General features: G+C 46.5%; 1 protein-coding gene across 5 annotated transcripts in view; it reads left to right on the forward strand.

Annotated features, from left to right (window-relative positions):
* The window catches only part of LOC116647850 (BEN domain-containing protein 5), a 1423949-nt gene that overhangs the window by 1369308 nt on the left and 38676 nt on the right, over positions 1 to 15965 (forward strand). For all 5 annotated transcript variants that reach the window (XM_032429423.1, XM_032429457.1, XM_032429433.1 and 2 more), the window contains 2 exons: positions 3023 to 3175; positions 5582 to 5744. In XM_032429423.1, the coding sequence (XP_032285314.1) occupies positions 3023 to 3175; positions 5582 to 5744 (316 nt within the window). The remainder of the gene's footprint in view (positions 1 to 3022; positions 3176 to 5581; positions 5745 to 15965) is intronic.

The following is a 15965-nucleotide window of genomic DNA, read 5'->3' on the forward strand; positions in this document are numbered from 1 at the left end:
GCATGGAGCACTGGGTGTTATGCACAAACAATGAATCATGGAACACTATATCTAAAACTAATGATGTAATGTATGGGGATTAACATAACAATAAAAAATTAAATTAAAAAAAATTAGCATTTAGAAATTTCTGGATGGAAAAAAGTACTAGTAGAAGTCAAAAAACAATGACAAGCTGAGCAAAAATATTTTTGTACTACACATAAAGACTAACACTCCAGCTTTCAAAATGGGCAGATGAAATTAACAGACAATTCGTAGAAAACAAAATGCAAATAGTTCTTAAATGTATGAAAAGCCTAAACTTAACCAAGTAATAAAAGAGAATTATACTAAGAGAAATTCAGATTAAAACTAATCTTAGGGGTGCCTGGGTAGCTCAGTTGGCTAAGCATCTGACTCTTGATCTCAGCTCAGGTCTTGATCTCAGGACCGTGAGTTCAAGCCCCACATTGGGCTCCATACTGGGTGTGGAGCCTACTTAAAAAAAAACAAAAAGCAAAACAAAACAAAAAACTAATCTTAGATATCCTTTTTCACCCTCCCACCAAATTGGCAAATATCAAAAAGTTTCATTGCACCGGTGTTGTCAAGTTAATTGCAAAAGAGACATTGTAATATTTTGCTAGGAATATAAAGTGGTCTTTCTGAAGAGGTCAGTCTGTGAGTATTGATCGAATTGCAAATGCACAGGGGACCCAGAAATTCTGCTTCTTAAAATTTATCCTATGTATAATTATATATGTGTGAAATGCATATATTCAGAGTCAATCACTAAGACATTGTTGGTAACAGGAAAAGGTTGGAAATCACTTAAATGTCTGCCAATAGGAGACTGGCTGAATAGTTTATATATGGCTATTAAAAAGAATGAAGTAACTGTTTATGCACTGAGAAAAAATTACCTCCAAGACATGTTAGGAGAAAAAAAGCAGATTTGAATAGTGTGTTCCGTGTGCCCCCATTTGTGTCTCCTGGGGACGGCGGGGTTGGGTGGGGGATGGATATTTACTCGTTTGTGTTAAAGTATCTCTGGAAGGATGCAGGAGAACCTGGTAACATGAGTTGCCTCTGGGGAGTGAAACCAGGTGCCTGGAGATTCGCAGGGGTGATAGAGAGGTTTCTCCCTATATATCCTTTCATATCTTTTTGACTTTTGAACCATATAAATCAATCAATATAATTTGCTGGTTATTTAAAGTGAAATCATGTTAGGTGCCAGGTGTCAGGATAGGGCAGCGGAAGCCACTTCAGAATGTGTTATCAGAAGAATCAGCAAATCAGCAAGCAGCGCCCCCCCTTTCCCAGCACAGGGCCAGGCTGAGCCCGACGAGGTCAGAGCAGCTGACTTCCAAGGCCCTCTCCAGCCCATGTCCAGAGATAGAAACTGCAGCTTTTCCTTACACATTTCTTAAGTCATCTCTCTGCCTCCTCCTCTCCTCAGCAGCTCATCAAACGCTCCGAGGAAAAGACAGACAATTGAAGAAAATAAAATTGCGAAGATGACTTTTATAGGGCTCCTGTTGAATCATTGTGTATTCCACCTCCAAAGCTGAAAATGATGAGTTTAATATCACACAGCACACTGCATCTTGTGTCTCTCCAAAGACAGCTTATGCTACCCAGAGAGTTGGGAGCTCGGCAAGACATAATTTTTCACTCCAACTCAGAGGCAAATGAAATGACAGTCATCAGACCCACATTCTAGAAGGAACACAGTTTTCATTTGGTTTTAACTTCATTTGAAAGTGTCCCAAGGAGGAAGAATCATTCCAAGCACAGACTTTCTTTCTTTCCCAGGAACACATGCTAGAAAGGGGATGGAAAGGTGGCCAGGTTTTGCCTTGGCCATTTCTAGAGTTGACCCGTTGATGGTGAGAAGTTAACTGTGCCAGGGGTCAGGTGACCTGGGTTTCAGTCTCAGTTATGCCAAGCTAGACAAGTTTCTCTCACACTTGGAGCCTCTGTTACTCTCAGAAAGGATTGTGAGGTATACATTGGGCTGATATATAGGAAGAGAAGGTCAGATTTAAGGGACATTGAAGATCTATGGGCCAAAAACTTCCCTGATTCCTGCCAGTACATTCTGGTGTCTGGACAGTCTCTCTGAGGTCATTGGTCCAGTCATTCTGCGTGCAGCTCCTGAGCGCCCTTCATGTCCAGCCACTGGACTCTTTACAGACATCTCCCTACCTTCAGGGAACTCGTAGATGGGTGGGAATATTTGCAAATAATACCATATCAGGGTAGGGAATGCCTCAAATATGTGTAAGTAGAGAGCAGAGAAAGACTGGGCAAAATCATCTTTACAGAGTACAAGGTATAATGTGTACTATTTTTTCCATGCCCGATTTATATATTATTGGGGAGCAGGTGTGGCAACATGAAATGAGGTTAAATAAAAGAATTAATATGTCACATGTAAAACTCTCAGAATTGTGCTTGGCATGCATTCAAATATTCAGTAAATGATAGTAATTATCATTGCAGTGCTTGGTTCCCACTATAACTCTCTGAGGTTGGAATGAAAATAACCCATTTGTCAAATACAAAAGCTGAGACTCTTTGTAGGGCCGCGATCGCCCCTAGGCTGCCTCAGCTAGAAATGGCCCAGTCGGACCCAAACCACAAGCAGGTCCAATATAAATACAATTGTGTTACCTGAAGGTATTTCTCATTAATCAGAAAAACAGAGTCTGCTAGTGCCTTTAGTCATGAATGTATCAGCTGTTCTGGGTAAGCAACATCCGACTTAAGTCAACAAAACCCTCAGCTCTTCAGAACTCTGAAGAGGGCTGCCAAAGGTAGTGCTCTCAGACCCCGAGGGCAGATGGTGTTAAAAGTGAGGGGAAATTGAGGTTCACAAGTCTCACCCCCTCCAATTGCACTGCAGATGAATGCTAAATCCACTGCCACATAGGCACAGCTCGGAAGGAAGCGTGCACGCCACGTTTAACGTCTGGTCCTTTAAGGCAAGCTCTGTGACCCCAGACTTCTAATTTGTCATCCTTTCTCTCAACAGAAAACAAGCCTGGAGTTTTATATTGACATCCACGCCCACTCCACCATGATGAATGGCTTCATGTACGGCAACATCTTTGAAGATGAGGAACGATTCCAGAGGCAGGCCATTTTCCCCAAGCTCCTCTGCCAGAATGCTGAGGATTTCTCCTACGTAGGTCAAGAGTTCTCTCTCAGCAGCCCCCACCCAGCTCCCTCCCTTTCCTCTTCACTCAGCTCAGTCGGTTTAACATTCTCAGAACGCCAGCTCCATGCCAAGCTCTGTGTGGGTGATAAAGATAGAGGTGAACAAGCTATGCCCATGTCCTCAAGCAGCTCCTCGCCAGTCAGGGGGGAGAATCTTGGAAAAGACAGCACCTGGTCTTTCTCAGGAGCTGGGATTTGTTCAGTTGATGTGACCCCAGCATTAGCAAGAGAAGGGACACACCAAGCACCCACCACATGCTGGCCCCGGCCCCAGGGTCTGGGGTCCGCTTTCTCCTCATCCAGCTCTTTTAGTAGGAGCCTCACCCCTTGCTGAAGAGGGTCGTGTGCCCACCATGCTCTCTCTCCGTGACCGTTGCTGGGTCTCGATTTCTTTGTCAGTAATTTGTGGGTGATCATGTTCTGCCTTGCACGCATCATAGCTTCCTGGGGGGACAAAGGCAGTAATAGGTGGAAGAGGAGTCTGCAGACAGTGAAGACCTCAGCAGACCCCAGAGACTGGTTGTTACTACCCACCCCATGCTGAGGAAGACTCAGCAGTGAGAATAATTTGCAGCAAAAACCAATACTGGAAAAGGGCAAGGAGAGAAGATAAGGAGGAGAATAAGCATGTGGTGTGGGGACATGGGAGAGAGTTTTTGCACATTTTCCTTTGTTTTGATACTAAATCTCTGAGGCCTGTTATTTCCATGTGGCCAGAGGGGGAGAGTCCCATCAAAGGTCATAGCAATTTCTGAAGTTGATGAGCTGAAAACTTCCCTGCCCATTGCTCCAGGCCTGGACATTAGAGGAGATGATGAATTTCTCCATGAAGTAAGATGCACTTTGAATCCCAGAAGTTTTGAATGCCAGGCCAGGAAAGGAACTGGCTCAGTCTCCTCCTTGTTCACCCAAGAGACACGTATGGCCCAGAGAAGTTTAGTATGTACAGCGAAGTCACTCAGCATTTGGTCGCAGAATCAAAGCAGGTGGCTCCCCATTTGCATCTCTGGGGTAGAAACAGCCACGCTTGTTTCTGTAGGAATCTACGGGATGGCCAGCCCCAGGCTTTTTGAAACCACTGCAGTTTCAGAGCAGACTGTGGTCTCCTGGTCCACACTCCCCAAGACGCTGGGCCACAGGCCTCAGAGACCCTCACAGGGGTGAGGTTCCTGGGGCAAACAAAAGGGGCTCAGTCTAGGAGCTTTATTTCTGGCCTTGCCTATTGATGTTCCTGTACTGCAGCCACCTTAAGAGCTCAAGGCTAGGGTCGAGGTCATCTGTCCTCATCCAGTCTCTGTCTCCCCTCTTCTCTGATCCTCAGTACCCGACTCTAAAATGATTTCACTGCATGGACTTCAAGATGTGACATTCTAATTTTCTGACCCCTTTCTTTATCTCAGAATTCACACACACACACACACACACAATTTCTCTTCCTTTAAATGTGTCTCTAAATACCTGCCTTGTTTTGCTATTGTCTTTCTCCCTCTTTTCCTTCTTCTCTTATACCCTGCTTCACAAGACACACATTCTCTTATTAAAACCACAGTCTCTTTATTTACTTTGATCTTCACAGGTTAGCACAGAATGCCCCCTTTAACCACAGATGAGTCACCCTCACAATTCCATGAAAGAGATGTTATTATCATCTCCACTTTACAGATGAGGAAACTGAGGCTAAACCAAAAAAGGCAAGTTGCGTAACCTCTCACATATTTTTGAACGGAGGCCTTGAGATGCCAACCTGCTTTTTCTGTCCTCTCTCTGTCCACCACGATGGGTGAGGCCAACACCCTAGTGGAGAAATAGCCATGATCCCTACCCCCTGGTGATGTTGGGCTGGAGTTAAGCTGCCCCTCATGGAGAGAGAGCATTGTGAAGGAGTGTCGGGGTGTCTGGAGTCACTCAATCCTTGGTTCAAATCTGCTCTATCACTTGCTTGCTCCATCTCTGTGAGCCTCGTTGTCTCACCCAGAGGGGCAGAGCTGCAACACCTTCGTCAAGGGGTTATTCTGAAGCATAAATGAGATGCCATGTGGGAAACAACATTATAAAGTTGAAAGCCCTGCCCAAATTTTCATTTTTATTATCATCATAGTATCATTGCTCCTTGTTCTCTACTTTCCTTGCTCTATCTGTCCCCATTCAGATTCCCACAAATATTTGTTAAATGGCTGTTACTATCCAAATTTGGATGCTTTCTTCTAATTCTGTTTATTTCATCAGTCCCCACAATAATCCTGTGATGTGTGACTAACATCCCACTTTTCAGATGAGGAAGCTGAGGCCCAGATATGTTGTAAGATTTCCTCAAGCTCTGATAGCCAGCAGGTGCCCAGCCCTAATTCTCTCCTCGCTGTTTTGTCTTTCCCAGTCCAGCACATCCTTTAACCGGGATGCTGTGAAAGCAGGAACCGGACGTCGCTTCCTCGGTGGGCTACTGGACCACACTTCCTATTGCTACACCCTGGAGGTCTCCTTCTACAGCTACATCGTCGGGGGTACCACAGCCGCTGTGCCCTACACTGAGGAAGCCTGTATCCTTGCGAGTCCCCCCAGCCCTGGGCCAGCCTGCATCCTGCGGGGAGTATCCAGGTCTGGCAAGATTTAATGGGCAGATCAGGAATCTGGTCTCCAGCTCGGTGAGGGCTGACACTCTGGGGTGAGAATGGAGGCTGTTCTGCTTGTGGCACCTTTGGATTGTCCTGTTTGGCCCTTGCCCTTGTAATGGACACCCCCCTTCCCAGCTGCCTCTGCTATGGCCTTATGCTACTCCCATCTCTGTCTCCCCTCCACGCCCTCATGAGGGAGTGAGTCTTCTGCCATCTAAGGTATGTAAGCACACAGGCTGGAGGACCATCCCTCGGGTTGCTGAGGAAGACCTGGTGGTCTTGACTCCTCCTTCTAACCCTGAACATGTAAAACTATATCTTCTCTTTTCACCTCCCATCTTTTTATACTCTTGTCTTCTTTCTCTTCTCTGCTCACCAGTTTTCCTTGTACCCATTTTTCTCCCCTTGTCTTCTCTCCCTCTAGCTCTATCTTCTGTGTTTTTATGTCCCCTCCCTCCTGGTTTCTCTCTTCTCTCCATCCTCCTCTCCTCTCTTTCTCTCCCCGTGCATCCTCTCTGTCTGCCCTGGCTTCCTTCCCATCCTCTGTACATCTTTCTCTCTGCTTTGGCATTTCCTTCACCAAATTGCTTTTCCTCTTAACTTCGTCATAAAATTTCTCCAAAATCTCCCACACTTGTTATAATGAAATTGGAGGTTACTTTCTAGCTTGCTTGACTTTCTAGGGATTATTTAGTCATTCTAGTTTCCTGGGTGTTGATTTTAATATCAAGGTCATTGCATAAGGATTGTGACAGATTGTGACAGTTTTTGTGTTCCTTTATCCTTTTGGTTTTGGACTGACCCATTTCTCCTCTCCTAACACTGAGTTTTCTTAGAGAAAGAATTATAGTTGATGGAGGAGAAAGGAAATGGATGATATTAACTCTCTCTCTCTCTCTCTCTCTCTCTCTCTCTCTCTCTCTATATATATATATATATATATATATATATATATATATACTCTCTCTCCCCAGAAGTAGAAGTGTTCCTTTTAGCCTTTTTCAACCTTGGTAAGTGTTTCTGGAATTCCTGCCATGCTCTGTACAGGAAAACCTCCCTTCTGGTGGGGGCATGACTCCAGACTAGTCCACCCAGTCAGTTGCAGCCTGGTGGTTCTGGGGGTCCAGTTACTTTGCTGAGTACCTGGAGGCAGGGTGATGGCCCCCAACAGAAGGGTGAGCAGTAGGTAGACCAGGCATTAGAGCAGTGTTCCAGATCCAGCAGAACATTGAAGAGATCGTGATAAGATCTGAGAGTCCCCCTCCCTCCAGTCACCAAGCCTGAGACAGTCATCTTGAAATCTGCTTTAATAACTACTTGGCCTAGCAAGGCCAAGGGAGTAGGCTCTGCTGTGAGGCAGAGGACCCTGGCCACCTCTATGTGCCACACTGTCCCTCCCCCGTCCCCGACACTTGATGCGTGGCCATGACTTCTCTGGGACCTGCATATACCGATGGGTGGCACTCCACACTGCACCTGCTTTGCCCTCCCCTAATGTTGAGGGAGTTGCCTGGAAGAAGCATTTGAGCATGCACACCAGAGGGGATCCCACATGTTTATTCACATAGGGCCATAGGTCCCTCCAGAGGAGACCTGCACTTAGTCCGTGGTTGGTATCTGATGTCAGAGGTGCTTTCTTAGCACCTCACCCACTTTTGTGTTGGAAGTAAATGCGTTTCTTCGTAGAATGCCCCTCCCTTGGCCTAGGCCCAGATTTCCTCCTCAACTCCCAGTCCACATTCATCAAAATAAACACACTGTCAATACATGCCAGGAATCCTACAAGGCACCCAGGGTAAAATACTCAACAAAAAGCCATGGTCCCGACTCACAGAGCTCTCGGTCTACTTGGGGAGACAGAAAAGGAAAGAGGCAATTCTAATAGGTATGGTAAGTTCTGTAGTAGAGGAGTTCCAGAGCATCATGGGAAACTTCCCTGTGACAAATCCGTATGACTGTCTGCCATAAGCCAGGGTAAGTTCTAGGCTCGGTGCTTGTAGCAGTGAACATGCTAAAGACAAAAATGTCTTCGTATGGAGGGTAAGAGGAGACTCAAGCACAATTTTGGGAGGTCAAGGAAGGCTTCCCAGTGGAAGTGACATCTAAGCTGAGTTTTTAAGATTGAGTAGAAATTAGCCAGATTGGGTTGGGGTGGATTACTGGAGGGAAGACATGGCAGACAGAGGGGAGGAAGGACATGGAAGACAGAGGGGAGGAAAGAAGGTGTACAGGAGGTAGGAAGTGGTCCTGAATGGCTGAAGGACTTTGGATGCAGGAGATGACATTGAAGTGGCAGGCTGTGAGGAATTTGAACTTGAACATGAAGGCAATGGAGAGCAATAGAAGGGTTTCACACGGTGGTAGAAAGCCTCTCTGGCCACAGTGGGAAGGACAGATTAGAGGGGGCAAGACTGTGGGCAAGGACACTCATAGGAGGCTGTTCTGATGATCCAGGGGGAGATGAGTCAGGCCTAAACCTGGGGGCTGCTGGGGAGTCTATAGAACAGGGAACTCCATACATGTGGATTTGGTAAGTGATGGGATGGGGTGTCAGTGGGGAGCAGGAGCTAGTGATGGGAAGGAGTCCAGAGTGGACAGTGAGGTGGTGCACGCGGCGCACAAGCTGAGCAGACCAGAATGCCGTCAGAGCTGCCCTGCCTTGTTCCATCACCTGGAGAGAAGAGGAGGAACCAGGACTTGCACCAGGGAGGCCAGGCCCGTTCACCACATGACAGTGACTTAACCTTGTTCTTGTTTGAAATGCATGTTTCCTCTCATAATAGAGGGAGACTTGAGGCAGACAGATTTTGATCTTTGTTGGCTGCTGGCTCTGCGTCCCAATTACAGAGAGAAATTACATGGTCTGATGGAGATGGCAGTATGGTCTGGGAGGAAGACTCCAGACCTGGTCTGTGATGACAGCACCAGCATCATCCCAGAGAGCGCCCTTCAGCAAGTCCTGTACCCTCCACAAGGTGAGCCCGTCCCCTTCGTAGAGGGACCATGAACCTTTGCTCTCCTAATCCCTGCTATGGGAATTAAATAGAGACAGTCATGAAAAATGGGGCATTGAGCAAAGAGCAGACTTTCAACTGAAACAAATCTGGGTTTGAATCCTGGCTCAGCCACTTGCTAGATGTGTCACCTTGGGCAAGTTTCGTCATCTGAGTGGACCTCAGTGGCCTCATCTGTAATGGGAGGACATAGCACTAAACCTCACTGAGTTGCAAGGAGTTAAAATGAAATAATGTATGTGAGTCGGCACCATCAGCTTTCAATAGTAAGTGACTGTCGGTTAAAACATCCAAAAGGTGTATGTGACCATGAATGAGGACCTACATTTTTGTGAAGAAGGGGCTGTTAGAACAAGAGGCCATGGCCCTGTTGGTAGGGTTCATGGGACAAAGGGTCTTGGTAGAGTCACAACGGAGGGCCTTGGCCTCACAGCACCAACTGGCTCTCGGAGTGGGGGTGTGTAGTTCCCATGGTGGGGTTTTCACATCTGCCCCCCAGAGCAGCCCTTCTCACGTTGGGGTACGCGGAGGACACGTTAGTTATCCAGGGCACACTGGGTGAGAGTAAGGCCAGTGAAGGGCTCGGGAAGGAGGGAATCCTGAGGGATATTGCACCTGGGCCCACAGTAGCATCCACCTCTCCGCCCACCAGAACATATGTATCTGTCAGTTGAATTTTTCTCCCTGGAAAAGCACCAACTAAACATTATCGGGGGCTTGTTCTCCAACTTTCCTTCTCCACTCCATCAGGGAAATGCAACAACGGACACAGTCACTGATGCTTCCCTGACTGTGTGACCTTGGGCTGCTTATCTCACCACTCTGCACTTATTTCCCCATTTGTAAGATAAAAATAGTGATAACAGTCTGCAAGGTTCTTGCGAGAGTGAAATGATGCCGTGTATCTCCAATCCACAGGCACTGCCTGGCACATGATATGTGCTCAACAGATGTTCCTTCTGCCCCGACTTTTCTCACCCCCATAAGGACTGCATAGCTCTCCTCTTACTGGGTGAGCCTTTAACCTGATCATCTGGCTCAGAAGCCAGCACCCGGGGTTTGAATGCTGACTCTACCACCATCACTAGGGGAACCCTGAGCAAGCCCTGCTTTTTCTTAGCCGCGGTGTCTGATACTTCAACCTGTCAGAGCCGTAGAATGACATCATGGGTGGACTTGATCTCTACTGTGGTCCCGTATGGCTCTGATATTCTAAGATTTTTTCTGATTCTGAATTCTAAAATTTTTAATCCCATGCTTAGATGAATTTATAAATTCAAGAATCCACAATTCTGTTGTTTGGTGAGTCTGAAGATGGAGTGATCCCGTGAGCGTAAGTGTTCAGTCTAATAGGGAAAATCAATACAAAGGTGTCTTAGACAGCTGATCAAGCTAAGCCCATAGCTACTTTCATTCTTTTATTTAAGGGGCTCTTAACTGAGGGGCTTCTGGATGGGCTTCAAGAGGAGCCTATGAACTGTCTACAGTTTATACAAAACTGTGAGTAAAGATGCACAGTTCATTTTCTGGAAGGAAGACTCGTGACTTTTAACAGAATCTAAAAGGGAGACATCCTCAGAGGCTTCTGCCCTGGCTGATGGTCTCCGTCCATGTGTCTGATGTAGGAGTCCTGCGCATCAGTTCTGCTTTGCATCATTCTAGCTAAGGGCCTTAAACCAGTTATTTAACCACTCTGAACCTAGTTTCTTCATCTGTAAAGTGAGGATAACAATTATTTGCCTCACAGAGTTGTTTTGAGGGCTAAATGGAAGAATGCAGATAAATCACTGGGCACACACTCAGTGCCATTAAATATCAGTTCCCTCGCCTTTCCTCCCTGTGGTTTGTTGTTTCTGTTGTTGTGAAATGATAAATTCTGGAGAATTTTGGACCATTCTTCAACAAACCCTATTTACAATTTACTGGCCTGCCAAGTAATAAATATACTCTGTTCCAACGATTAAAAAAAAGAAAAAGAAGAAGAGAAAGAGAGAGAGAGAAAGGCTAAACTGGAATCATAAAATAACCTAAAGCTTCTCTAGTCTTTGTTTATGGTCTGGTTACAAGCTACAGGAAATAGCCCTTTGACATAATGGATGAGAAAAATACTGGGAACAGACTTGGGTCCTGAGCAAACTCGTTTCCACATAGGCTCATAGCTGTGGGCACCTTGAAATCAGAAAATGCTGGCCCTGGGAGAAGAGCATGGCTGGTGTGGCCCAGAGAAGATGCAGAAATTTAGAATTCAGTTAACTGGCTTGGCCTAAATTCAGAGCCTACTATGTGTCTTGCACTGGGTCCTCTGAAATATGCATCAGACATTCAAGATATCATTTATTTACTTGCCCATCAAACACAACTGATTAGACACTAGAAATAGATGGATAAGGCATGGGCCCTGCATTCAAGGAGAAGATAGTTTGGAAGGAGGGAGAAAGATAGAGACAGCAGCATCAGAGTGTAAACGCTCGGGCAGAGGGGAGTTCTGCTGGTCAGGGAAGCATATGGGAGTCACGTAACCCTGCAGGAGTGTAAGGGAAGCAGAGGGGAGAAAGATTTCCTGGAGGAAGAGAAACTAAGGCTCAGACCTCGAGGGCAAAAGGTGTGCAGGCAGGAGGGGGGTGGGGCAGCATTCCTGGCAGAGGTAGATGTACAGGGGAGAACCCCGATGCCAGAGAGAGGATGTGTGTGTCCAAAGTATTGGAGGGTAGTTGGGGCTGTGCCAGAAGCAGCAGGTGATGAGAGAAACCTAGGCAGAGCCTAGGTAAGATTTGGGAACTATGTAACAGGTACATTGAACAAGCAGTGCCCACAGGGTGTGATGAGAAAGTATTTTTTGCCCCCCCGCACTGACCCTACAAATAGATGGAGATAGATTATAGATCTCAATCTAGACATATAAAAGCTCTGGCAGGCCCCATGACTTTCTAATAACTCTCAGGAAATTAAAAGGTTTCTAATTAACTCTGGTCACAAAAGCATCTCAGTTCAGCAATGACTACCTCTGGTCCCGTAAAAGCCATCACAGCTCTTCAAAGTAAAAACCACCCCATCCTCTAGCTCAGGCTTGTCTCAAACAAGCTCAAGGTGACTTGTGTTTGCTCAGCTTGTCTTACAGCCCTCGCCCCCATCTGGTTAACCCCAGATGGTCAGCCCTCCAAGGTTGAGCAGGATGAGGGAGGGGAGGAAAGGAGCAGGAAAGGTCTTGGGTGACTTGTACTTTCTGGAGATGGCATGAGCAAGCCATACCTTGCCTGGCCCTGGAGTGCCATTGGTATCGCAAGTCCATCTGCTCAGGCCAGTTGTTTATGGTTCTTCCTCAGTCCCTGGTGATCTGGTGGTTCACCCCTCTGGGTCACTGTACCCCTCCAATAGCCCTCTTGTCAGAAGGGGAGCTACAGGTTGCAAAACTGGCTTTCTGGTTTCCCTTTGCAAGTTCTGCCTGGTGGTTTCATACCTCACTTTGAAACGTAGTAGCTATAGACTTGGGATCTTGGCTAAAACCAAGAGGAGGACAGTTCCATTTTAACACCATGTTTCCATATCTAACAGGTAGGATTGAGTATTTTTGGTGATTACTTGGGTGTGGGGGTAAAGGATGAAGTCAAGGAAGATACCAAATTTTCTTGATTTGAACAACGTGGTGGATGGTGGGGCCGTCACTGAAATTGGAGAAAAGGATTGGGGAGGGGATATTCTGAGCTCTGGGATGAATCGAGTGTAGGGGGCTTGTGTGACATACAAGTGGAGAAGTTTAGTAGGCAGATGGATGTATGAGCCTGAAGTTCTGGAGAGAGGTCTGGGCTTTGGGAACAGTCATAGTAGATTTTTCTACAAGGTACTGTAGAGTCATAATGAAGGGAATGATTTTCTTGGCGTGCACGGTCAAGGTGGGTTTCTCTTGATGAGTTGGTGAAAAGAATGCTGAACTGAGATCCCCATTCCAGTATGGCCCTTTGCCCCTTCCCTCCCTCATAAAACTGTGTGACCTTAGTTAAATCACTTTATCTCTCTGGCTAAAGCATGATACTAGGTAGAACCTCAGTGAATGCCAGTGAAAGAAAGAAAGAAAGAGAAAGAAAGAAAGAGAGAGAAAGGAAGGAAGAAAAGGAAGGAAGGGAAGGAAGGAAGGAAGGGAAGGAAGGGAAGGAAGGAAGGGAAGGAAGGGAAGGAAGGAAGGAATGGAAGCTGACCTCACCAGCATCTGCTAGCTGGCTCACTAATAGGACAATGGGTGATATGATCTGTATTGCTCAGAGGAATTATCAGAATATGTATATGTGTCTATCGGGGCTGTTGGGGGAGGTGTGGTGAGGGAGGCAGATACTGCCTATATTTTCTTTCTTGATAAGGAGGCTTCATTTTTTTAGGCAGAAGAGTAAGAAGCCATCTGGTCTGACCTGCTGGTTGGCATGTACAAATACCTAGGTACTTCTCAGTTCCTGATTGTCATGCTCAGGGTCAAGCCTTTGTTAAAATTCATAAGCAAAAAATGCTTCAGTCAGAGGGCTTTGGGAACAGAAGACTAAACTGGACGGAAGCTGTGGCTTTCTTTTTCTTCTCCATGCAGATGTGGACTAGAATTTGATCTTTAAACATGAGCGCTTACTGAATGACCGGCTGAATGAATGAATGACTAATAGTAGCGGTAGTAATGGTAAAAATAATAACATTGAGATATGCTTTGTGAGACGGGTCAGGATCCCTGCACTGGAGGACTGGCTTGCCTCTAATTTACCATGTTGGTTTGGGAAGATCTGTTCCCCCTTCTGGGTTCCAATTTTCCTATCTTTAGGTTAGAAGATGAAATTATATGTTTTCTAAATCATTAGCTGGCTGGATGGATGGATAGATAGATCAATATAAATCAATAGATGGATAGATAGGCAGACACAGAAAGAGTCATTTGATTTTTGGCCTTTGAAATAAGCACCTCCATTTTACACTAGGGAAACTAAAGCCCAGAAAAGTCAAATAGCATGCCCAGGGTTATTCTCTCAATCCTGCCTGGTAGGCTGTCTTCCTTTCCTCCCTGCTCTGCAGTTGACCCAGATTCCCTCCATTTCCTGTAGGACAAAAGCCCTTTCCTGAACCCCACAGAGACAGAGATTGGGACCTACCAGCCAGCCCTGTCCCTCTGCTAGCCCCGCTCTCTGTAACCCTCACCCCTGGCCTTGACTCAACCGTAATCCCTGATCACCCAAATGCCACGCAGACCCTCCCTCTATGGTGCCCAAACTGAGCTGCCTTGCCCTTTGCGAGTCCTGCCTGGGCCCTGTAGCCTCCTACCTCCACATCAAAGCATGACTCCGCTCCAGGCCTAGAAAACCAAAATGTCATTACCTTCCCCCAGCCTCCCTCATCCCCACAAATGAGGTTTCTAAGGGTTTTATCTGCTGTTGTCAAGTTTATAGCCATAATTCGAAATGCTGTTAATATTACTGACAGCAGAGAGCTACAAATTACAAAGTTGTAAAGTTTCTTTATGGTGTAACTGTCAGCCTTCACCAGCAGCACTGTGAGGGCTCCATGGAAACCAAGTTGATGATAAAAAGAGTTGATACTGTTTCAGGATTATGGCTGTTAGCTGACTGGTCAGAAAAAATCCTGGCTAGTTCTTAAGTAACTCGAACCTGTTTGTTTATATTCATGGTCATTTGCACACTTATGTGCACACTTACTTGTGTTCCCATCCTCTTGTTTTATGAATGTGGGGAGAGCCCCTAGCGTGGAAGAACTTTATCCAAGATCAGTTCAAACCCATTGCAGAGTCGGGCCTAAATTTGACCAACTCGAAGGACAAAGAGAGGAACCGTGTGCCACATTGTAGGTGTTTAATAAATAATTGTTGAATGGCTGAATGCCTGGAATACTTGGAGGGCTTAGGCAATATTAAGAACGAAGGTATTAAATAATTTCTGCCTTTAGTATAAAATAAAACGAAAGCAGTTTTGGAAGTACTGATTTGGGGAAATCAGGTTTTCTGTGAAGTAAAATGGTCTAGGCATCTTAATTGACACTATTAAGCTCAATATTGGTCAACAAGGCAAATGTATCAACCACCACATCCACCACACACTGTCCTCCTGCTGCAATTGATGCTGACTGGCTGTATTAACAGAAGCAGAGGTCAGGAGCAAGGAGGTCCTGGCCTTTCTTTGTCCTGCTGCGTCACTGACCCCTGGAGTCCCATGGTCGTTTCTGGCCCCTACTCTTTGCAGTACATCGAGAAAATGGTACAAGGTCTCTGAAGCACTGAGATGGGAAAGGAAGACAAAACTAGGTTGGCCAACTGTCCAGGTTTGCCTAGGACCTAGGGGTTTCCTGAGACAGGGGCCTTCCACTGCTAAAACCAGGATAGTCCTAAGCAAACCAAGATGGTCAGTCACCCTACCCAAAGCTATGACCTGTGAAGAACTTGTCAAGGAATTGGGGATATTTTCCTTGGAAAGAAGACATTTGGAGGCCTTGATTTGGTCAAATTCCTAAAGAGCCATCATGGAGCAGGGAGAGTAGACCTGTTCCATGTGACCCTAGAAGTCAGAACAAGAGCCAGTGGGAGGCAGCTTCGTTTTGAACCTCTGTGTGGAAGATGACAGGGCCACACTCACTGAGCATCTCCTGTGCACCAGAGCCTGGCCTGGTTTCTGGGGATGTAGACTCAAGCGGTCATGACCTCTGCCCAGAGAAGTTCCCAGTATGGTGAGGGAGACAGGCAGGAGAGTGCCGTGACAGAGACAGAGGGGGACACAAGAAGTGGCTAGAACGAGCATCAAACCCAGCCTTGGGGATGCCGGGGGTGGGAGTAAGTGCAGCGAGGAAGATACCACACAAGGGCCTTGTAGGCCGGGAGAGCAGAGTGTGCCAGGCCCACTGGGAGAGCTGCTTCCCTCCTTTGGACAAGTCCAAGCCTTGGGGTAGGAGGTAGGGGGTGAGAGGCAATGAGGCTAGAGAGGACTATGGGAACCAGTTGGTGGTTTCAGGGAGAGTGCCATCGTGCATGGGGAGGTCGGTGGCTTGGGGCAGCTGGGGATAGAGTACAGCCCAGAGCTGTGTCACCCCCTACCCCTCCAAGTACCACACCCACCCTGCCTTATTCCCACTCTTCTCATCTGGCTGTGCTCCCTGGGAA

The sequence above is a fragment of the Phoca vitulina genome, unplaced genomic scaffold (genome assembly GCF_004348235.1).
Source record: "Phoca vitulina isolate PV1807 unplaced genomic scaffold, GSC_HSeal_1.0 scaffold2, whole genome shotgun sequence".
Lineage (NCBI taxonomy): Eukaryota > Metazoa > Chordata > Mammalia > Carnivora > Phocidae > Phoca > Phoca vitulina.